The sequence below is a fragment of the Pan paniscus genome, chromosome 5 (genome assembly GCF_029289425.2).
Source record: "Pan paniscus chromosome 5, NHGRI_mPanPan1-v2.0_pri, whole genome shotgun sequence".
Taxonomy (NCBI): domain Eukaryota; kingdom Metazoa; phylum Chordata; class Mammalia; order Primates; family Hominidae; genus Pan; species Pan paniscus.
Window position 1 is genome coordinate 158,248,240 of NC_073254.2, and position 23,890 is coordinate 158,272,129.

General features: G+C 42.6%; 1 protein-coding gene across 1 annotated transcript in view; it reads left to right on the top strand.

Annotated features, from left to right (window-relative positions):
- The window catches only part of ARFGEF3 (ARFGEF family member 3), a 187,463-nt gene that overhangs the window by 129,145 nt on the left and 34,428 nt on the right, over nucleotides 1-23,890 (top strand). The window contains exons 16-24 of the mRNA XM_034962938.3: nucleotides 104-319; nucleotides 477-587; nucleotides 3,236-3,386; nucleotides 5,147-5,467; nucleotides 7,407-7,540; nucleotides 10,223-10,368; nucleotides 12,017-12,196; nucleotides 20,973-21,117; nucleotides 22,459-22,581. Of these exons, the coding sequence (XP_034818829.3) occupies nucleotides 104-319; nucleotides 477-587; nucleotides 3,236-3,386; nucleotides 5,147-5,467; nucleotides 7,407-7,540; nucleotides 10,223-10,368; nucleotides 12,017-12,196; nucleotides 20,973-21,117; nucleotides 22,459-22,581 (1,527 nt within the window). The remainder of the gene's footprint in view (nucleotides 1-103; nucleotides 320-476; nucleotides 588-3,235; nucleotides 3,387-5,146; nucleotides 5,468-7,406; nucleotides 7,541-10,222; nucleotides 10,369-12,016; nucleotides 12,197-20,972; nucleotides 21,118-22,458; nucleotides 22,582-23,890) is intronic.

The window sequence follows — 23,890 nt, forward strand, 5'->3', positions numbered from 1 at the left end:
ATGCAACTGAGTACTGCTCATTTGATAGCAAGAGAATGTGATGTCATTCATTGCCAGGTTGTTTTTGTCTCTAGAAAATGACACACACCCCTCCATGTTCCAGGCGTGGCATTTGCTCGCTATATTCTGGTGGGCTGCTGGAAGAACTTGATCGATACTTTATCAACCCCACTGACTGGTCGAATGGCGGGGAGCTCCAAAGGGCTGGCCTTCATTCTGGGAGCTGAAGGCATCAAAGAGCAGAACCAGAAGGAGCGGGACGCCATCTGCATGAGCCTCGACGGGCTGCGGAAAGCCGCACGGCTGAGCTGCGCTCTAGGTACCAGCGGGAGTAGTGTTCCCTGGCTGTGGTCCTGCAGAACTCACTGGGAATGACCCAGCAGGGTGGGGCAGGGGGTCCCTTTAGAAGGGGTTCTGCTAGGTGAATGGTTAGAGGATATACTCAGTCAAGAAGTCATTGTGTGTCTCCTCTGAAGGGGTTGCTGCTAACTGTGCCTCAGCCCTTGCCCAGATGGCAGCTGCCTCCTGTGTCCAAGAAGAAAAAGAAGAGAGGGAGGCCCAAGAACCCAGTGATGCCATCACACAAGGTAACAACTGGAGGGCCAGAACCCACCTGGTGCCTTGGGTGCAGTATGCACATACCTGCACAGGCCTACACACACCAGCCAACACTCGTGCCTGTTCTGTGTGTGATGCCCAGTATGTATACACCACTGATCACGAGATCCCATTGAGCCACAGGCTTGGGTCTCTTCTATGTGGGTGACCTACAGAAGATCTCTCTGGAGAATGAGAGACATACTGACCCCTGGTGGCAAGGAAAGTGCAGCAGGCCCAGGGGGACCCACCTGGCTGAACTGTTCACACCTGTCATCTAGTCACTGGCTTTGGCACTTCACACAAGTGCACACTTGAAGACCCTTTGGGTTATAGTGGGGAAGGCAGATTGGCCAGTTTTCTAAAGGGGAAATTAAACAGATGAAGAAAATTCATGAGGGGAGGCTCAGGAAGAAGAGGCTCTTATCAGAGAAAAATCTGAGCTTTGTGAACTCGAGAAATGGCTGATTTTTAACTTGATGAAATCAGTGAGTCAGTGAAGCTGATGATTATCTGGATCTAAGGGAAAAGAATGACCATCCTGGTAGCAACAGAAGATACAAGGCAGGCAGCAAACAAAAGGAAAAATGCCAGCTTGGTCCAAATTGTGTAACTACTATCAGATATGTACAGTAACAAGTCACTGAGTCAGCTGTACATTTTTAGCTGAGAAACACAATTTAGGTCCATGTTTCTCAGACTTGAATAAAATTTAGAGACCCATTTGAAAACAAAATCGCTCTCACAGATCCCCAATGTTAACTGAAAAAGGAGTCTCACAATTTTACTTAAGTATTTTACAACCATGAACTACATAAAAATCCTTACATTCACAGTTCTTTAAAAAAAAAAAAACCACAAAACCAAGACCACGATATTCAGATTAAAAACAAATAAAAAATAAGATTAAGGCCGGGCACAGTGGCTTACGCCTGTAATCCCAGTACTTTGAGAGGTCGAGGAAAGCGGAGCACTTGAGCCCAGGAGTTCAAGACCAGCCTGGGCAACATAGCAAAACCCTGTCTCTACTAAAAATACAGAAATTAGCCAGGCATGGTGGCATGTGCCTGTAGTCCCAGCTACTCGGGAGGCTGGGGTGGGAGGATCACCTGAGCTTGGGGAGGTTCAGGCTGCAGTGAGCAATAATCATTCCATTGCACTGTAGCCTGGGTGACAGAGTGAGACCCTATCTCAAAAAAATAGATAAAACAGCCAGGCACAGTGGCTTACACTTGTAATCCCAGCACTTTGGGAGGCTAAGGTGGGCGGATCATTTGAGGTCAGGAGTTTGAGACCAGCCTGGCCAACATGGTGAAAGAAACCCTGTCTCTACTAAAAAATACAAAAATTAGCTGGGCATGGTGGTGGGTGCCTGTAATCCCAGCTACTTCAGAGGCTGAGGCAGGACAATTGCTTGAACCTGGGAGAGGTTGCAGTGAACCAAGATGATGCCACTGCACTCCAGCCTGGGTAACAGAGTGAGACACCATCTCAAATAAATAAATAAAATTAGTATCACATTTATGAGACAAATGATGTTTTGCTAAAAATCACTTTGCTCCTTACATTAGGAGATGGTTTGGATTCCTTTGAGGTTGGCTTGCTATATTTCTGGGTTCTGGGCCATCACTTAGTTATCCTACCACATGCAATGACTTGAAACCTTTGTTCAAGGAGGACACTGTGGTTTGGCCTTGCCTTAGCATTTTGCATTACTGACATCTGAAGTCACCTTCTGCATTCTTTCTCATTAGTCATCTACAATTTTTTTTTTCTTTTGAGACCAAGTTTCACTCTTGTTGCCCAGGCTGGAGAGCAATGGCACCATCTCGGCTTACTGCAATCTCCGCCTCCCAGGTTCAAGCTATTCTCCTGCCTCAGCCTCCTGAGTAGCTGGGATTACAGGCATGTGCCACCATGCCCGGCTAATTTTGTATTTTCAGTAGAGACAGGGTTTCTCCATGTTGTTCAGGCTGGTTTCGAACTCCCACCCTCTGGTGATCCACCTGCTTTGGCCTCCCAATGTGCTAGGATTACAGATGTGAGCCACCACACCCAGGCTACAATTTTTTTAAGTATTATTTGGAGCTCACAAATACAAACTCAAGGGATGAAATGAAATTGGTCATTTTCAGTGATAGAGCAGTCATTCTGGTGCTCAAAATATACGTAAATAAGTTGTTTTAGAGATGATGATCATAATGAGAGCCTAACATTACAATAATCTCAGAGAAAACTTGCAGAAAGCCAGGAATTCTTCCATTTGACCAATTTTTGGGAAGGGTGAAAGGTCTGGGCCCAGATGGTTTTAGCTGGAATTGGCTCATGAAACCCATCCACACTGCTGTGCCTGACCCAGAGCCCATGAAAGGGCCTGGAAGGAATGGCACCTGCCAGCTCAGGATCCATCCCACTTCTGGAGCTGGAGAGCTGGGGCCACCAGCACGTGGGACCTGCCGGCTGGGTGGTTTGCATGATGGTCCGCAAGGACCTACTGTGGAGGTGCTTGCTGCCACTGAAGTCTGTCCTTTCCCTTTTGCCCTTGCATGACACACATTCTTTCATTTTCATTCTTTCTGTCTCCCTTTCTGTCTCCCTTACTCAACCTGTTATTTTAATAAATGTCTTTCTGGCACAGTGAAACTAAAAGTGGAGCAGAAACTGGAGCAGATTGGGAAGGTGCAGGGGGTGTGGCTGCACACTGCCCACGTCTTGTGCATGGAGGCCATCCTCAGCGTAGGCCTGGAGATGGGAAGCCACAACCCGGACTGCTGGCCACACGTGTTCAGGTGCATGACGGGCTCCCACCCCCAGATGGCACTAACCCTGCCTCGGGAAACCTGGAGTGGGCTGTGGCAGGTGGAGAGGGGTGGCCTTAAGAGCCTGCCAGCATGTAAATCAATTATAACAATTCACAGAGTTTGATTAAACTTCAAATGAGACGTGAAAAGAGAAGAGGGAATAAGGGCCCAACTAAATGTATGTTTTGAAGAACAGGGGGCAGAACTGGGTCTGAGGAATTGTGACTTTTCTATTGACATTTTTATGAGAGAAGGAAGGAAGAAAAACCAATTAAATAATTGATTGAGATGACTAAGTTAAGTGAATACTGTGCAAATCTAAAACTGGTCATGTCTCCTCAATATTACATTGCTATATGTTTATCAATGTCCTCTTTACTTAAAGAAGGATTTCAGATAGCTTATTTGGATACATAAAATACAAGATACCTACTTTTAATTTAGCTAGACTGAAACAAAACAAAACAAAAAATAGTACACCTCTGCCAAAGACAGGCCAAAAATTTGGCTCTAAGCATTGTAGCATCAAAGTGAAAAGAAACTCCCAGTGAGTTATATAGTGCACAGTGCCTGTAAGATGAAAACCAGCAATAGCCCCGGAGTCCAAGTCCTCTTACAACTAAGACTGAAAGCACGTCTTCCCAAGCATTGCATCAGGACAGACCCAGTACCGTGGAAGGAGCACTGCCCATGGAGCAGGGGGCTGGCCACACTGTTCCTTCTCCTTCTCTGCAGTACACGCCTCACACTCACTCCAAACCCAGGTCTAGGCAGAGCAGACATGGGGCAAGAGTGGCCAGGGCAATGACCAATGGCCCAGGGCACCAGCCAGAGCTGGGTTCAGTTTCACGTCTTCAAAGCAAATATAGCCATGAGTGTTTGTTGAGCAAAATGGTTCTATTATGAAGGCTGCTGACCTGTTGCTCTTTATTGCTCTATCAAGAAAAAAAAAGAAAAAAGAAAATAAAAAGGCTCTCCTGGTACACAAGCAGCGGGTAAGGGATTGAAAAATTCCTTGATTCTAGAACATCAGAGTGGATTATCCATGATGCTGTTTACCAGTAAACGGACTTACTCCGAGATGAGGGACCTTGCGAACCATCTTCGTCCCAGGTTCTGTTGGGAACAAACCATTTAGAAGTTGGCAGTTGTAGCACATGTGGTGACCCTTCTCTGTGTCTGCCATAATTCGGTGACTGCCCTCCCACCCGGCCGCCACCCACCCCACCCAGACTTGAGTTATGTGGCGCCGTCGGGACCAGGCAGGACGTGGCTGGGCAGAACCCACTGTGGCTAGTTGGCCTCTCCGTCATAGGTATGGCCATTCTGGGATCCCATCGTAAGGAAACGCTTCCCAACTCCTAATCAGAGCACTGTATGGAGGGAAAGAGGGTGCTTGGGGAAAAATGGCTCAAACAGCAGGAAGGCAGATAAGCCAGTAAGCCGGATGAGGCAGGGGGACTGGATGAACTGGGCTTCATTGCCCGTCTTTCTCCCAGCCTGGGGTGGGAGAACCCAAATAATCCTTTACCCATTTCAAGGCTGTCTGGTCCAACTCAAATACTACTAATAATAATGCTGTGTGACATGAGAACACAGGAGGGAAAGACTGACTGTCATCACAGGAAAGAGGAAAGCTGGGGAGCTTGCAGAGCTGGCTGCATTTCCTTTGTCTGGCACTGTGTGGTTTATGGAGCTGCCTGGGTGAGCTGCAGCGCCTAACAGCTGCTTGTCTGTGCTCTTTCTAGGGTGTGTGAATACGTGGGCACCCTGGAGCACAACCACTTCAGCGATGGTGCCTCGCAGCCCCCTCTGACCATCAGCCAGCCCCAGAAGGCCACTGGAAGCGCTGGCCTCCTTGGGGACCCCGAGTGTGAGGGCTCGCCCCCTGAGCACAGCCCGGAGCAGGGGCGCTCCCTGAGCACGGCCCCTGCCGTCCAGCCCCTGTCCATCCAGGACCTCGTCCGGGAAGGCAGCCGGGGTCGGGCCTCCGACTTCCACGGCGGGAGCCTCATGAGTGGGAGCAGCGCGGCCAAGGTGGTGCTCACCCTCTCCACGCAAGCTGACAGGTGCGCGGCGCCGGCCTCCCACGCCCCGGGAGCCTGCTTACCAGGCGACACCCACATCCATCTGGTTTCAGTCATGCCAGGGACGACCCATTTGTTAGCCAATCACTTAAGTCTCTTCCATCTTTTTCAAACTTAGTTCTCTCTACCATTACATCCATACTTGGAATGAAATGTTTTCTACTAACACTGGAGGGTCTGAGGTAGGCCACCTGGGGTCAAAGCGCTGCGCTTACTCTGGGATCTCAGGCAACCTTACCTCCCTGGGCCCTGCCTGGCTTCTCCATTGGTAAAATAGGGTCATTTTTTAAAAGTAATTCTGTCACCGTGTAGTTGTGAGGGTAAATTAATTAGTAACTTGATGCACCTGGAGCGGAGCTTGGAAAATGGTAAAAATCCTCTATTATGATTATGGCTGTTTTTAAAAATCCCACATGCATGTGTTACTTATTGATGCCCAACAACCATGTGAGGGTGAAGAGGGAAAATCACCAATCGCCTCAACTGTTTGGTGGTACTTCCTGAGGTTGAAAGTGATTTTGGTCACCAATCACACACAGTTCCACCTCACTTACCTCTTCAGCGTTTGGTCACTGTGTCCCAGACCCCCGGCACGGGCACAGGGAGGACCGTCAGGAAGGGGACAGGAGTGGGAGGAGCACTCCCTGGGCCAGGACTCAGATTGACCTGAGTTCCTGTCCTGGCTTTGCACTCCCCAGCTGCCAGGTCATGTCTGTAGACATAGCTGCACTGAGGCTCCATTTCTCCAACTACTAACCCACTATCATAATTGCTTTTTGCTGCTTATCCAAGTTGGCTGTGAAAATGTTTTAGAATCTGGAAAGTAATATACAGGTGTCTGGTGGAATATAATATTCATCACTATTTTCTTACTAGGAAGGAGGGAGGAGAAATGGTCAATAGGACCCAGAAACCAAATGGTATCAAAATTGGAAGTTACAAAATAGCAAGAAAAATACATTTGTTTCAATAATTTATAAACGTTTAATCCGCTAATTCCCATCTTAAAACTTGCATGTCTCATTTTCCTCTTTCAAGAAGGACTCATGATTCCATTTCTATTAGAGACCCTCTCCCTGAAGCAGCTCATGGTGCCCCCACAGCACTGTTTGCCCTGCGGTGTCACTAGGCTTGGAGGGCAGATAGCAGGGTGACCCAAGAGCCATGGAAGGCTCACCTGGCACATTGCTCATTGTGGCCTCATAAAACAGATATTTGATCTTTACCATTCTTCATTCCCGTGACCTTCAAATCCTCCCCTAAATTCTGCTACTGTGCTCCCCGCCTTCCTAAATCCTTCTGCTGGCAAGGTCTGTGCCCAGCTGAGTGGAAAAGAAAAAGAACCTGTAAGACCCATCATATTGGGGAACATTCTTTCTTCCAAATAGATACTTGAGTTCCCATCACATCCAGGCCTTTGGGTGTGTATGAGGCCAGTCCCCGCCCTGGAGGGGGGCTTACAGGATCTACTCTTAGCTGTTTTTGTATCCTTTCCAGCATTATACTCATAAATTATAGACAAACAAAACCTTATTCATTAATTTACTGGGGTTTTTTGACATCATTTATGAAATTGAAGCTAATTCTGAAGATTCCATTCCCAGTTACTCAGTTTCTGGGAACAACGCCTTGCCATCTTTCAGCTTCTTGCCAAGCATTTTATGAGTGCCTACCATAGCGGAGCTAGACCATGAGGGCACAAAGATATTTTTAAATATATTCTTTGTGCCTTTGAATTAAAATCTCACAGTTAGAGCAAACTTGTACACAGTTAGAATAGATACAATAATACCATACATTTGTCTACAGTGTTTACACAGCATTTCCATTAATCACATCAACAAAATTACCATAATCATTCTGCCATAAAGACCTTGCTGAATTGTTTCCAAAGAACACATCTCTTTCTGTTTGCATCCAGGCTCTTTGAAGATGCTACGGATAAGTTGAACCTCATGGCCTTGGGAGGTTTTCTTTACCAGCTGAAGAAAGCATCGCAGTCTCAGCTTTTCCATTCTGTTACAGATACCGTTGATTACTCTCTGGCAATGCCAGGTAATTCTTTCCCTGAATAAACCATGTGCCAGGAAGTTAGCAGGAAACAGCCCAGGCCTCTATCACCAGCAGCGTGCCTGAAGATTTGACTCCACATTCCCATTGCTTACACTCACACAAGCTAAGCCCAAGTATAGATTTGTCTCCAGATTTTGAGGCATCCTGTGTGAGGGGTGGTGTAACTCTTTGTGAATGGAAACGTTGCTGCTACCACATCTATAAGAATTCCCACTGGAGCTGGACTAGGTTGTTCTGCTAAGTTTTGTGCTTGTGGTAGAAATTGTGTGGCTCCTTAGGGTGCAGATAGCTTCCTTCACATGAGGGTGGAGCTTTTCTACGTATCACAAACCACACCACACACCTCTGTCCAGCCAGTGGGACAGAGGTGGTTTGTGATATGCAGAAGCAACCACTAATTCCAAAAGGGGTGGTGAAAGAGGAAACTGCCTACCCCTCTTGCAAAACTGATCTCAGAGGCATATCCCATTAATGATGGGTCAGTATCCCTGTTGTCTCCAATGAGGCCAGGTGAAGAAATAAGGCCCTCTTGAAGGCCAGTCTTGTGGAAGACAGAGTAGAGTTGTTCTGAATTGTCCAAGGGTCCCAAAGCGTTGGCAGGTTGCTCATAGATGGAATTGTTCATCAACAGCACAAGCGGTTGTCCTGAAACAGTGAGCACCTTGTCCCAGATGAGTTCAGGCAGAGACCAGGAGCCATGTGCTGGGGACGCACCTTAGTGACATGTTGGACTGCACAACCTCTGAGGTCCCTTCTATCCTTAGGAATCTAAAGTTCTAAGTGCAGTATATTTGATTTTTTCACCCTTGCTGCAGATTTAGATTTGAGAACCACAGTTGTTTCCCCACTAGTTTTTAATAGACTTTAAAACCTGAGCTATATAAAGCCAACCTCCCAGGCCCATAAGACTTTCAGAGAATCTCTGAGCCTGGGGGTAACCTTCAAAGTCTTTTGCATTGGAGAAAACAGTAGATTCTGAGCTTACAAAGAACACAATGAGCAGGGGCCAGGAAGGGTCGGTAAATCTAGAAAGAGGGAGACTTACTTCGGAATCAATCAGGTAGGAATATAAAATGCAGCCTCCAACACTCACCAGCCACAGCATCTGAGGCAAGTCATATCACCTTTCAGACATTCAATTTTCTACTCTGTAAAACAGCAATAATTATATTTTCTTCTTAAAAGAAAATATAGGCCAGGTGTGGCGGCTCATGCCTATAATCCCAGCACTTTAGGAGGCCGAGGCGGGCAGATCACCTGAGGTCAGGAGTTCGAGACAAGCCTGACCAATATGGTGAAACCCTGTCTCTACTAAAAATAAAAAAAAAAAAATTAGCCGGGCGTCATGGCATGTGCCTGTAGCCCCAGCTACTCAGGAGGCTGAGACAGAAGAATTGCTTGAACCCGGGAGGTGGAGGTTGCAGTGAGCCGAGATTGCACCACTGCACTCCAGCCTGGGCGACAGAGTGAGACTCCCTCAAAAAAAAAAAAAAAAGAAAGAAAGAAAATATAATTGCTTTAAAAATTAAAGTTATTAAAGACTTACAGAACCAACACAGTGTCTGATGCAGGGTAAACATCCATGATTATTACAGGTTGAGTATCCCTAATCCAAAAATCCAAAATCCAAAACTTTTTAAGCACTGGCATGATGCCACAAGTGGAAAGTTCCACACCTGACCTCATGTGATAGGTCACACTCGAAATACAGGCATGCAACACAGTTTATTGAGGGTCCCCAAGGGGTACAAAAATTGCCTTCAGGCTGTGTGTAAAGGTATATATGAAACAGAAATGAATTTTGTGTTTAGACTTGGGTCCCATCCCCAGTAGGAAGCAGAGGAGAGGCAATAGGACATGAGCAGGGAGAGAGCGGGGAAGATGAAGGTTGTCACCTTCTTTGCCAAGAAGGTGGCAAACCCCGCCCCCCATAGTTTCTCACCCTAGTTCAAGATTAGGGTACCAAGAGAGCCCCGCCCTCTTGGCAAAGAACTAGCCCAAGATCAGGGTAGGCAAGGATGGTACTAAAACAAGACAGAGAAGGCCAGACAGCATGTTACTGAGCAGCAGAGGGACCAGGCCTGCTTGGCAAAGGCTGCAGAGGTTTATTAAGGATTGGCAAAGTAGATGATGACAGTGAAAGGTGACAGTAACAAGAGTAATAATAATAGCTAAAAATGTTGGTCAGTTACTATGTGCTGGGTCCATGCTGAGCACTTTATGTGTATTATCACGTTTAATCTTTAAAGCAATTTTAGGAGTGGGCAGTATTATCCCCAGGTTTACAGATGAGATCATTAAAGAGGAAAATCTTTGGCCCAATATAACACAACTACTACATGGTGCCAGGATTCGAATCCAGACAGTCGGACTTCTCGGCCCTCCTACTGAACCGCTACCTCATTCCCTCTTATCATCAAGTCTCGATCATACCTGTCACATCCCAGGTACCGGGGCTACAGTGGTGAATGAGAGGACGATGCAGGCCTTGCAGAGTGAACCACCACATCCTTCTTGAATCCAGGGCTCCCTCCTCCCTTGGTTAGCCAATATCGAATTACCCTACTGGTCCTACCTAGATTTTCAACCTCTCTCTTTGCTTGAACAGGTCAGACTATGTCTGAGTTTTGGCTTTCTGGCATTTATGTTCTTGCCTTCCTGTAGGAGAAGTTAAATCCACTCAAGACCGAAAAAGCGCCCTCCACCTGTTCCGCCTGGGGAATGCCATGCTGAGGATTGTGCGGAGCAAAGCACGGCCCCTGCTCCACGTGATGCGCTGCTGGAGCCTTGTGGCCCCACACCTGGTGGAGGTGAGCACTGGGAAGTTGGGAAGAAGCTGGAACTGCTAAGTCAGTGACCAGCAGAGCCAGCATGGGGGCCTGCAGTCATGTATGGGGGCAAAGCACTGTGGCCATTGGGCAGTGGGAACTTGCCTATCACCTGGTCACAAACATCACTGTTTTCTGGTTATACCTCATGGCATCTAAAGAATCACCCCAAAGGGCAGTACTACCCTAGTCTCACTCTGACCCTCTTTCTTTGCAATTGTACAACTCAGCTAGTTTTTCATTTTTTATGATCTGGTATCAACCTGAGCCTGGAACAGAAAGACTGTGGATGGTTCCTAATAGCTTTATTTTTATACATAAATATAACAATGTCTTTGGTTCCTACCAGTCCCTGTTTTCTAATAGCTAAATATACTCAGGACAGTGTCCTTTCATTCAGGGAACCCTATGTCTTGGTTTTCCCAACAAAATTAATACTAAGACCCTTTCACTCTCCAAAGGAAAGCAGTTCGTGTGATCAGTTTTATGGCAGCTCTATAAGCATCTCAATACATGAGGACTGGCCACTTCCAAGTTGACAGGGAAAACTGTTGCCCTGCTTTGCAGTGATAACTATTCTTAATAGCCCTTTTGCTTTTATCTGGTAGAGATAAATCATAAAATATTTCTTGGAACTTAAATTACTAACCTGAGAACATTCTAGTAAGCAAAATGGGTAGAAAATAGCAATGTAGTCATGGGGAAAAAGTCTATCAGTTATCTTTTACTCTACAATAAGCCCTCCCCAACATCTAGTGGCTTAAAACAACAACCATTTATTTAGCTCATGATTCCATGAGTCAGAAATTTGAGGTAGGCTTCTCTGGGTAGTTCTGGTGTTGGCCAGGCGTGGCAGATCTCACTGGCTTTAATTGTGTATCTATGGTCAGCTGGTGCAAAGTCTGGGGCCAGATGGTTCATGATGACCTTAACTGGGAAGGCTAGACAAATAGGTCTCTCTTTTCATGGTCTCTCATGTAGACTAGTCTCCAGCAGACCAGCCCCAGCTTGTTCACATGGCATTCTTAGGGTTCCAAAGAGCAACAACAGGGCAAACCCCAAATCACAAGTACTTTTAAATTCTGTTCTTACATGATGTTTGCTTGTGTTCCACTGGCCAAAGCAACTCACACATCCAAGCCCAGGGCCAGTACAGGAAAGGATTACTCAAGAGCATGGATACCAGGAGGTCTGTAAACCAATTAGAGCTACTGTGGCAATTTGTCCCTCACCTCACTGAGGGACAAATGACTCATCTGATCTTCCTACATGTGGGGCACAGCTAAGATGAAACTGTGAGCCATTCCTAGACTGGGTTCTGGTGTCTTTATAGTGAGCATGTTCTGTACCATTCAAGAAAACTGTCATGTTACAGAAAAAGAAATTACCAGAAACTTTTCTTTTTCTAGAAACATTAACATGAAATTGAGGTTGTGCCTGATAAGCTGGTTGAATTGTTAAAAATGCAATTTAGTATGCAGTTTGTTTAGACTTATCCCTTAGAATGTTTTGATTTTAACAGAATTGCTGCTTCCACCTCCTTGTAATGAGGTGGGGTAGGAAAGCCTTCAGAAACCATTCTCACTGTCTGCTGTCCTGATGGTGAGCCACTCTCTCGTGAATTTTGCAGGCTGCTTGCCATAAGGAAAGACATGTGTCTCAGAAGGCTGTTTCCTTCATCCATGACATACTGACAGAAGTCCTCACTGACTGGAATGAGCCACCTCATTTTCACTTCAATGAAGCACTCTTCCGACCTTTCGAGCGCATTATGCAGCTGGAATTGTGTGATGAGGACGTCCAAGACCAGGTCAGTGTGACATGGTCATCAGCGTCATAGCTGGATCTTACTGAGTGCAGTGGCAGGCACGGTTCTATGAGCTTCGCACACTTACTCTTTCCAATAATCCTATGTGGAATCTGTAACAGAGAAGTTAAGGAGGGCTGGGCGTGGGGGCTCACACCTGTAATCCCAGCACTTTGGGAGGCCAAGGTGGGCAGATCACGAGGTCAGGAGTTCAAGGCCAGTCTGACCAACATGGTGAAACCCCGTCTCTACTAAAAATACAAAAGTTAGCCAGGTGTGGTGTTGCACGCCTGTAACCCCAGCTACTCAGGAGGCTAAGGCAGGAGAATCGCTTGAACCAGGGAGGCAGAGGTTGCAGTGAGCCCAGATCAATCACGCCACTGCACTCCAGCCTGAGTGACAGAGCGAGACTCCATTAAAAAAAAAAAAAAAAAAAAAAAAAAACAGAAAAGTTAAGCTGTTTGACTAGATACATAATCAGTGATTGGTGGAGCTGGGATTTGAACCTAGGCAATTAAAAAAAAAAACAGAAAAGTTAAGCAATTTGACTAAGGATACATAATCAGTGATTGGTGGAGCTGGGCTTTGAACCTAGGCAATCTGCTGGCGTATCTCTTTATACCTGGCCTATATTCCTAACTGCTGCCATACTGTCTACTGAAGGCAAGGTAAAGAAACTAACTGGAGACTTCGTATTTCACACGATGGTGGGCTAGAAATACAGGATCTCTCTCTCTGAAGTCCACCAAAAATGTTGAATAGAGGTTTAAACATTTCTTTTAAATACCTTGACACACTGGCAAGAAAGTAAGGAAACCCCAAAACTGAGTGCCAATGGGAAGCCAGAGAAGTAAGCGGAGCCCTTAGGCTGGTTTTCCCGCGAGGGAATTTGCTATCAAGTGGAGCAGAAGTTCTGGTCATCCCAGACGTGAGTGCACAGAAACAGAAAACAAATCTCAACGCAAACTTTACGAAGCTGGTGTTCACTCAGGCCAAGGTTGAATTAAAACAAACTTCCTGAGGATACTATCAGCTTGTTTCTAACATTGGCTCTTAATGGAAAGTTTTTTAAAAAGAGCGCTCCAGGATTTATTATTACAACCTAGCCCTTTTATGTGATCTGTATATGAAATTACACCACCTCAGGATCTGAGAAAATACACAGGCACCATACGGAAGCAACACAACTCCCCTGAGAGAAACTCATGTCAATTCAGGCTACAAAAGAATCCCACAAATAAAGTTTCAAAGTACGTGAGCTCTCGGTGTTTTTAAAAAATTCACAAAACACACAAGAAAACAAGGCAATGGAGAGAACTGATAAAACAACAGATAGTACAACTAGAACTATAAAGAATTGGATTGAAATATTGGTATCTTCCATGCAAAATATTAAATCACAAAGCCTAGTAAGTTTAAGGAAATAAAGGATTGAAATTATAAGTTAACACCTAAAGACTACATTGTTAACACTTAAGATAAGTTAACACCTAGTTAACACCTATAGTTATCTCCTAGATAGTTAACACCTAGAAGTTAACACCTAAACGTTAGGTCATTAACATCTAAGATAAGTTAACCTAGATAGGTTAACACCTAAGACTTTATACCAATAAGAGTGAACTAGGTAATTCAGATCAACTTTCTCACAGGGAACAACTAAAAAAAAGTTGGATAAAAAAAATTTTAGGGCCGGGCGCGGTGGCTCACGCCTGTAATCCCAGCACTTTGGGAGGCCGAGGCGGGCGGATCACGAGGTCAGGAGATCGAGACCATCCTGGCTAACACGGTGAAACCCCGTCTCTACTAAAAATACAAAAAAAAAATTAGCCGGGCGTGGTAGCGGGCGCCTGTAGTCCCAGCTACTCGGGAGGCTGAGGCAGGAGAATGGCGTGAACCCGGGAGGCGGAGCTTGCAGTGAGCCGAGATCGCGCCACTGCACTCCAGCCTGGGCGACAGAGCGAGACTCCGTCTCAAAAAAAAAAAAAAAAACAATTTTAATCACTCGAAGACACTGACATACTATAGCGCAGTGAAGAACTACAAGGCCAAGATCTGGGAGAAAAAGAATACCCAGAGTAGTCTTCCTGGTATTTGAGGCTGTTTTTCCTAAAAATAGAATCTACTAATTTAAAAAAAGGAAGATATTGGGTTGGTGTAAAAGTAATTGTGATTTTTGCCATCATAGCAAAAACCGCAATTACTTTTGCACCAACATAATAAAAGATGGAGAAGCTCAGCAAAATTGCAGTCTGGGATCTCCCAAGTCTGGTAACTTCCTGGCATCTTGAGTCAGGATCTTGAAGCAAAAGGGACATCTTAGAAAGAAAGGTGAACCTTAAATAGATTAGTCATAAGAGAAAATAAACCCAACTTCAAATAATCCCAATCCCTGACTTGAGATTAAGGTAATCTGAGATTTCTAGTGCCTTTCTGACAGAAGATTACATCATTCTATTAATAATCTTAAAATTATTTCTTGATTTGCAGGTGCAATGTTTGCATTCAATAAAAAATAACCAGGCTCATTAGGAAATAACATGTAATTGAAAACAAAGTTTAAAAAACAAACAATAAACACACACAGGAACCCAGATATCAGAGTTATCAGAGACAGATTTTAAAATAACAATGCTTAAATGTGTTTAGGAAGCTTAAGGACAGGAGCAGCTTTGGCTATGGTGACATGAAGAAGTTAGGTTAACCTTCCCCGCAAAAATCAAGCATAAAACAGGACAGGACAGAATTGTCCAAAGCAACCATCTGAGAGGTCTGGAAATTGACCAAAAGCAGACAACAAATTGAGTAGCATTTATTCTTAAAAACAGTGTTTGCTAGAACTTTGGTTAAGAATAGTGGGAGACTGACTTCCTTGCCAAAGACTGAAGCCATCACCTTTACTCCCAAGCTCTATTGGCAAGAATAGTAGTTTGACCAGCGTGAGGCTGACTGAGACAATCATCAGCTTTTCTACCATCAGGGACAGACTTGGTATGGAGAAGAGTGGGGAGAAGACCATTGGCTTGTCAATTACAAGTGATGAATTCATGGAGAAATGAACAGGGGAATCCTGCAATCTCGCTTGCCTAAAGTTTGCAGTGAGTAGTGTACTAGCAAGAAATCTAACATAAGATCCTGGATATCAGAGATTCATAGAGGGACCAGATAGTCTGTTCACACATCCCTGGATGACTGAAACATGGGCATGTACAGGGGAGATTGTAAAGATCTCATCAGAAAATAAAAGGGAGATAAAAACTGGCTGAACTTTGAATATTCTGGCCAACCTTCTCACACAGATTGATTGCCAGAGGGTAGGAACCTTAAAGACTCAAGATGTTTGAGCACAGTTTCCACCCACATGATCAGCTGACTACTAAGCTATGCAGACATGGGGATGAACACTAGGGAGTCAGGCTAAAAAATAAAAATGAAGAACAAAAACTGAGCAGACACATGAGCGCCATGGGAAGAGACAGATTCCACAGACTTAGTCTGTGGAATTCCAAGCACCTTAGTCTGGGGGGAAAAAACCCTCAAGAATAAATTAGAATCCAGCACTGCTACAATATATTATCTAAAATGTCTAATTCTCAAAAATATGAGTGATGCAAAGAAACAGGAAACAGTGAAACACAGAGGAAAAAATAGTGACTAGAAACTGACTTAGAGTAAGCCCAGATGTATTTGGGAGCCAGAGCCTTCAAAGTAGCTATTAAATATTTTTTAAAAAATTAAGGGAAAATATGACAATGACTCAAAAATAGGGACTCTAAATATGGAAATGGGAACTATAAAAATGTAAATTTTAGAGTTGAAAAGGGCAATAACTGAAATGGAAAATTAGCTATACGGGCTTACCAGAAAGAGATGGCAGAAGAAAGATCAGTGAACATGGAAATAGATTAATAGAGATTATCTATTCTGAAGATCAGACAAAACTAAGTTTGACCAAAAATAAACAAAGCCTCAGAGATTTGTAGAACAATGTCAAGCATACCAACATACCTGTAATGGGAGTCCCAGGTAGAAAAGAGAAAGACAAACAGATGGGAAAATATATTTAAAGAAATAGTGGAACCCCAATTAAGATCAACACAAAGATATCTACAATAGACACATTATAGTCAAAATGCTCGACGACAATGACAAAACCTTAAAAGCTGCAAGAGAAAGACTACATTACTACAGAGGAACTAATGCTAGGATTAATGCTGGATTAACTAATGCTGACTTCTTCAGAAAGAATGAAGGCTAGAAGACAATGTAATGACATATTTAAAGTGCTGGAAGAAAAACTGTCAATGAATAATCCTAGAGAGATTACTCTTCAAAAATGAAGATGGCATAAAAGCATTCTCAGATGAACACAAATTTGGAGAATATCTTGCCAGTAGACCTGTTCTACAAGAAATACTAAATTCCTTTAAGCTGAAAGAAATAACACAAACTGGTAAATCTATTGCATAAGAAGAAATGGTACATAAGTGGGAAAATATAAAACAGTGTGTACATTTTTCTCTTTCTCCTAATTTATTTCAGAAACCTAACGTTTAAAGCAATAAATCTAACACTGTATTGCTGGATTTATTAAACATGAAGAGGTAATATAAATAACATTAGCAGAAAGGAGGGATGGGAAATGGAGCTATATAGAAGCAAAGTTGCTGTATTTTGCCAGAATTAGCTCAGTATTAAATTGAGGTACAAATGGATCAATTGAAGATTCATGTTATAATCCCTAGGGCAGCAACCAAGAGAATAACACAAAAAGATTAAAAAATAAACATGAATGAAAGTGATCACAAAAAAAATGTGTTTAACATAAAAGAAGGTAGTAAAAGAGGAACAGAGGAATAAAAAGGATGTGATATGTAAATATGCAGAAAACAAATAGCAAATGCCAGATGTAAATAGAACCATGTCAATAATGGCATTAAATATGCACTAACGAAAGGATAGTTAGCATCATTAGTCATTAGGAATATGTAAATCAAAACCACGTGAGATACTATTTCACATCTACTAGGAAAGAAAAGATAGATAATAGCGGCCAGGCACAGTGGCTCACTCCTGTAATCCCAGCACTTTGGGAGGCCGAGGCGGGCGGATCACGAGGTCAAGAGATGGAGACCATCCTGGCTAACATGGTGAAACCCTGTCTCTACTAAAATTACAAAAATTAGCTGGGTGTGGTGGCGCATGCTGTAGTCCCAGCTACTCAGGAAGCTGAGGTAGGAGAATCACTTGAACCCAGGACTAGACCTGTAGTCCCAGCTACTCGGGAAGCTGAGGTAGGAGAATCACTTGAATCTGGGAGGCGGAGGTTGCAGTGAGCCAAGATCGCGCCACTGCACCCCAGCCTGGAGACAGAGTGAGACTCCGTCTCAAAAAAAAAAAAAAAAAAGATAATAGCAAGTGTTGGTGAGGGAGGAGGTGGAGACATTGGAACCTTCATGCCCTACTGGTGAGAGGGTAAAATGTGTGGCTGCTTTGCAGTCTGACAGTTCCTCAAGGGGTATATACCCAAGAGAAATGAAAACATCTGTACAAATCCTGTACACAAATGTTCATAATAACATTATTCATAATAGCCAAAAAGTTAGAAACAACTCAAATTCCAACAGCTAATGAATATATACATTAAATTAGGTTATGTCCACAGAATGAAATATTATTCTGCAATAAAAATGAAGTACTGATATATGTACGACATGGATGAATCTTGAAAACATTACATTAAATGAGAAAAGCCAGTCACCAAAGACCATATGTTATATGACTACATTTATATGAAATGTCAGAATAGGAAAATCTATAGTGACAAAAAGTACATTAGTGGTTGCCTCAGGCTGAGGGTGGGGTGGTGGAGTAGGCAATGACTACAAATGGGTACTGCGTTTTTTGAGGGGGTAAGTAAAATTATTTTTAAATTAGATTGTGGTGATGTTTGCACATTAAAGGCCTATTAACCTCATAAACTTGTCATTAGTCTTTGAAGAAAAAATATGTAAAAGAAAAATGTATGTATACATAATGTAAGAATTTGTCTCTAAAGCAGCGCTTAAAATTCTTTGGAAAAGTTTGACAAGGTATATCACGTGAATTCAGATTCATCTTAAAGAATTATGCTTAGATAGGAAAAAGGAAACTTATTTTGGTCTCAAGTAGAAAAATATATTGCTTTGAGTTTTATGTAGATTTAGACTTTTAAAATGTTAGAATTGATTCTTACTATAAGTGATTTGTAAAATTACACCTTTGGTTTGATCACCAGTGATTACAGTGTTATTCTCATACCTTTGTGTATTGAACTATTTCCAGAACCAAGCTCATGTAGATCCTGAACAGTAATATGAGAATGTGATTAGTATTTGTCACTTTTATTTTAAAACTAGCATCTGAACACTTCAAAGCTGTCAATGTGGATTGGTTAGACCAATAATCTCTGCTTGATCCTTACAATTAAATTTTGCAACTAATAGTATTGTTCTTTCAAACAGGTGACATGTTTTCCATGACTGTTATGATGGGGGCAATAATTAAATCAGTTCTTGTTTAACAAATTGAATAAAGCAAAGTTTCATAAATTAAAAAACAAAAAAACCTTCCCACAATAACCCAAGCCCTGTTGGTTTCACTGGTGGATCTATAAACTAAGGATGAAATAATATCACCCCTACTCAAGCTCTACCAGAAAATAAAGCAGGAAGGAACACCTCCAAACCCATTTTATGGGGCCTGCATTTCTGTGATACCAAAGTCTCAAGAAGGAAAACTATAGACCAATATTCTTCATGAAATTAGACCCAAAAAAAATCCTTTAAAAATTATTGGCCAGGCACAGTGGCTTACACCTGTAATCCCAGAATTTTGGGAGGCCACAGCAGAAGGTTTGCTTGAGTCTAGGAGTTCGAGACCATGCCAGGCAACACAGTGAGACCCCCATCTCTACAAAAAAAAATATATATATACATATAGCTGGGTGTGGTGATGCATGCCTGTAGTCCCAGCTGCTTAGGAGGCTGAGGTGGGAAGATTCCTTGAACCCAGTAAGTTGAGACTGCAGTGAGCCATGATCACATGCCACTACATTCCAGCCTGGACAATAGAGTGAGACCCTGTCTCAAAAAAAAAAAAAAAAAAAAAAAAGCCAAATAAATCCAGTAACATATAAAGAAGATTAAACATTGTGGCATATGGAATTTATCCCAGCAATGTAAGAGTGGTTTAACAGCTCAAAATCAATTAACAATTAGTAGAATAAAAGATTAAAACCACACAATCATCTTAATAGATATAGACAAAACATTTAACAAAATTCATCACCCATTTTTGACAAAACCTTTTAAGAAAAGAGGAATTAGAGGGATTTCCTCCATGAGATAAGGGGCATCTTTGAGAATCGTACATCTAACATCACACTTAATGATGAAAGACAGTGTTTTTCTCTTGTAATCAGTAATAAGATGAGGATTTCTGTCTTCTCTATTTCTGCTCAACATTAACTTTTGCTCATTTTATAAAGAAATTAAAGACATCGAAGTTTGAAACGAAAAGTAAAGCTGTTTTAGTTCACAGACAACATAGGGTTGTATATAGAACATTATATGGGATTTGCAAAAAAATTCTAGTCGAGCAAGGTCACTGCATACAAGATCAACATACTAAAATCAACTGAATTTATATATGTGAGAAATAAATTATCCAAAGATAAATAAGAACAATTCCATTCATAACATCAAATATGATAAAATATTTATGAATAAATTTAGCAAAAGAAGCTCAAGACCTGTACACAAAAGCTACAAAACATTGCTGAGAGAAATTAAAGAAGATTCAAATAAATATGAGATATACCATATTCATGGATTGAAAGACTCAATATTTTTAAAATAGCAAATCTCCCCAAATTGATGTATAGATTCAGCGCAATTCCAATTAAAATCCAAGCAGACCTTTTTGAAGAGATCGTCAAAGTGATTCTCAAATTTATATGAAACTGCAAAGAACAGAATAGAGAAAACAAACTTGAAAAAGAAGAACAAATTTTGAAAATTTACACTACCTGATTTCAAAATTCCAGTAATAAACACAGTGTGGTATTGGTTTGAAGGCAGACCTATAGTTCAGTGGAACTGAAGAATATAGAAATAAATTATCCTGTTTATAATCAATTGATTTTTGATGAAGATACCATTGCAATTCAATAATGGGAAGGGATGTTTTCAGCAAATTGTGCTTGAATGTATATGATAAAAATAAACTTACACCTTTACCTCTCACCATGCTAAAAAAAAATTCAAAATGGGTCATGATGTGATCCATTAAAAGAAAAATGGATGAAATGGACTTCACCAAAATTAAGAACTTTTAATCTTGAAAAGACACCATTAAAAAGTAAAACTTTTAAAAAGTCCAAAGCTGTGGGAAAATATTTGCAAATTATATCTTGGGAATATATAAGGAACTCTAAAAAAAAAAAAGAAGAAAAGAAAGAAAATAACAAGAAGACATGAACCCAATTTTTAAAAACAACAAAATATTTGGCTAATAAGATGTGAAAAGTTGCTTTGCAGCATTAGTCATTAATGAAATGCAAATTAATACAATACAGCTGATTATTCAGAAGATTTTTGAGTGAGTTTGTCTATTCTGGTTTTTCCTTTTCACTAAAATTAACTTCAAAATAGGGGACAGAGAAATACATCACCCTTCCCAGAAATTCTGCTCCTTTTAAGGAGAGGGCTTTAAGTGCCACTTGCTTTGCCTCTACCAGGTTGTCACATCCATTGGTGAGCTGGTTGAAGTGTGTTCCACGCAGATCCAGTCGGGATGGAGACCCTTGTTCAGTGCCCTGGAAACAGTGCATGGCGGGAACAAGTCAGAGATGAAGGAGTACCTGGTTGGTGACTACTCCATGGGTAAGAATGTTTGGATGATTCTTGCTATTCAGCATTAATTCTCTGTGCCAAGTTTCATGCTATTAAAAAAAAAAAATTGAACAATAGGGAAGACAGATTGTCAGCCATGTTTTATCAGCAGGAAAGAATGTGGTGTAGCAGGAACATGAGTCCTGAGTTCTGCCAGCAGGCTGAGAGCCCTGAGCATTGTCAGGCCCTGTTCTTGCTGACAATTGGACAATAAGGCTGAGAGACTTCTGTTGTTTCACTTACACATTGCTGTGTTGAGTTCATGTCTAAAGCCAAAAAGAAAAATGTTATCCATTTGCTAGTAAGAAGCAGAAAAGTATCATAACACAGAGTAACCAGAATTAGGGAGATTCGGTCTGCTGGAAATGGATGGGTACCCATAAAGCATGCCCAGGGCCCAGGGGTGTTGTCTCAGAGGTTCCCAAGACCACCCCTAAACTCAGAAACCCACCAGAAAGACTCATGGGACGCAGCATATAGTTATGTTGAGATTTATTACACAGCTCGTGACTAAGTTTTAGCAATGTAGGAAGGACACAACAGGTTATGACACAGACAGAGTCTGGAAGAATCTATGCACCAGCTTCCCTGTGCTCTCGCCCTCCCAGGAGGGATCACACAGAAGACATTCTTCCCCCAGCAGTGAAAACACAGCAACATGTTTGCAATGTTTCTGCCCGTTGAAGCCCATTAGAGATCTAGCTGGGGACTGGCCACTTACATACCCTTTGCCTAGCACATTACCAAAATCCCAGACTCCCAAGAGGAAAGCAGGTGTTCACCATAAACCATATGGTTTGTATGAACAGTCTAGGCACGGTGAACTACTCTTATCAGTTAACTGTGGCCTGGGAGTACTCTGAGAGCTGAGTTCCCAGACACCCGCCAAAGGCCAATTTTGCAAGCAAGCTTTCTAAAAGAAAAGTGGTCTCAGGCCTTCTGTGCTCTTTTTCTGCATAGATATAAAGAAACTCATATATGCCACCAAAGGTCTATCTAAACCTGCCCTGCTGTGCCCTGTAGATAATCTACAAATACCTGTGCAGGAGCATTCCAGAGGCCACATGGTTCCCTGCTCTCTAGACCAGCACATTGCCTCAGCTCTGCACTCGGCCAGCTCAGCCCTCATCTCTCTGCCGAGCTGCTCCCCTGCCGGCAGAGCTGAGCACCACGCTGGAGCCAAGCCAATGGTCCAATAAAAAACCCAGGCATCTCCCCAGTAGATCTTTCTCAAGATCTGTCTCAGTGGAACGTGCTGGGAATATGGGCAACCCTGGCAAACCCGAGGGCAGAAACTTACTTTCTTACAATTCTATAATCTTCCTCCCTTAGGAAAAGGCCAAGCTCCAGTGTTTGATGTATTTGAAGCTTTTCTCAATACCGACAACATCCAGGTCTTTGCTAATGCAGCCACTAGCTACATCATGTGCCTTATGAAGTTTGTCAAAGGACTGGGTAAGCAGAACCCTTCCCTCATGCCTTGTAACTGCTGAGGACCCTTTCCAGGGTGGCTCTGTGGCTGAAGACAGGGCCTACTGACTGTCTGGAACAAGCACGCATCCTGGGGTACAAGCAGATGGTGTTGTTGTGTACTCAAAAGCAAAAACTTACTGTGAAAGAAGCTTGAATTTTGTCTAAGGTTGATACTTTTCATTGTATTCATGGAATATCTTATAGCATATTTTAATCTATTTATTTATTATTTTATACTAATTTTATTGTCAAAGAATAATATCAACCTTGTATTTTCCCTTTGTAAAAGGTTCTCGGGCTCCAGGTCTAATCACACTCTATGGAAACTCTCAAAATTTTAAGTTTCTTCTAAACCTTTTGGTTTAACTAAGTGTCCTTCCCTTTCATTTCACCCTACGTAAACCTGTGCTATATAAAAATCTCCTATCGCAGGTCATGTTGTATAGTGAGAATATATTTTGTTAAGGTGTTTCTCAATTAAGTATAAAATCATCTGGGTAGTTTCTGAAATACACGAGGCTTTCAAGAAGGGGGACTTCTATACTTAGAAAATATATTTTATAATTAATTAAGCCTGGGGTAGGAGGAATTCTTAACTTTTGCTAAAAAGTTGGGAAATCAAACTCAAGCTGCTAATCATATGACACTGAGAACAGGTTTCTGCATAAGGGCAATTATTTAATATAATATTGACTAATCTAAGGTTGGAAATCTTAGAACATTCCTACAATTATGGAGGCTGAGAAGTCCCACGATAGACCATCTGCAAGCTGGAAAACCAAGGAAGCCAATAACATGGCTCAGTTCAAGTTCAAAGGCCTCAGAATGAGGGGCACTGATGGTGTAACTCTTAATCCAAAGCAAGAGGCTCGAGAACCTGTAGTTCTAAGACAAGAGAAGGATATCCCAGCTCCAGAGACAGAGACACAGAGAATTCTCCTTTTCTCTGCCTTTTGTTCTCCTGGGCCTTGGCTGATTAGATGGTGTCTGCCTGCATTGGGTGAGGGTGGAGCTCCCTTACTCAGTCTGATTCAAATGCCAGCCTCTTCCAGAACCAACCTCACAGACACACCCAGAAATCATGCTCTATCAGTGATCTGGGTCTCCCCTAATCCAGCCAGGTTGATATCTAAAATAAACCATCACATAGAGGACACTGAAAACAGCCTCTGTTTTCTTCTGTGAATTATAAAGTGGAATTATTTGTTTGGGGCCTGGGATCAGTGGAAAAGGCAGAGCCCCTTGTATAGTCATGGCGCCTGTGTCCTGCCTGGCTCCAGGGAGTGCCATT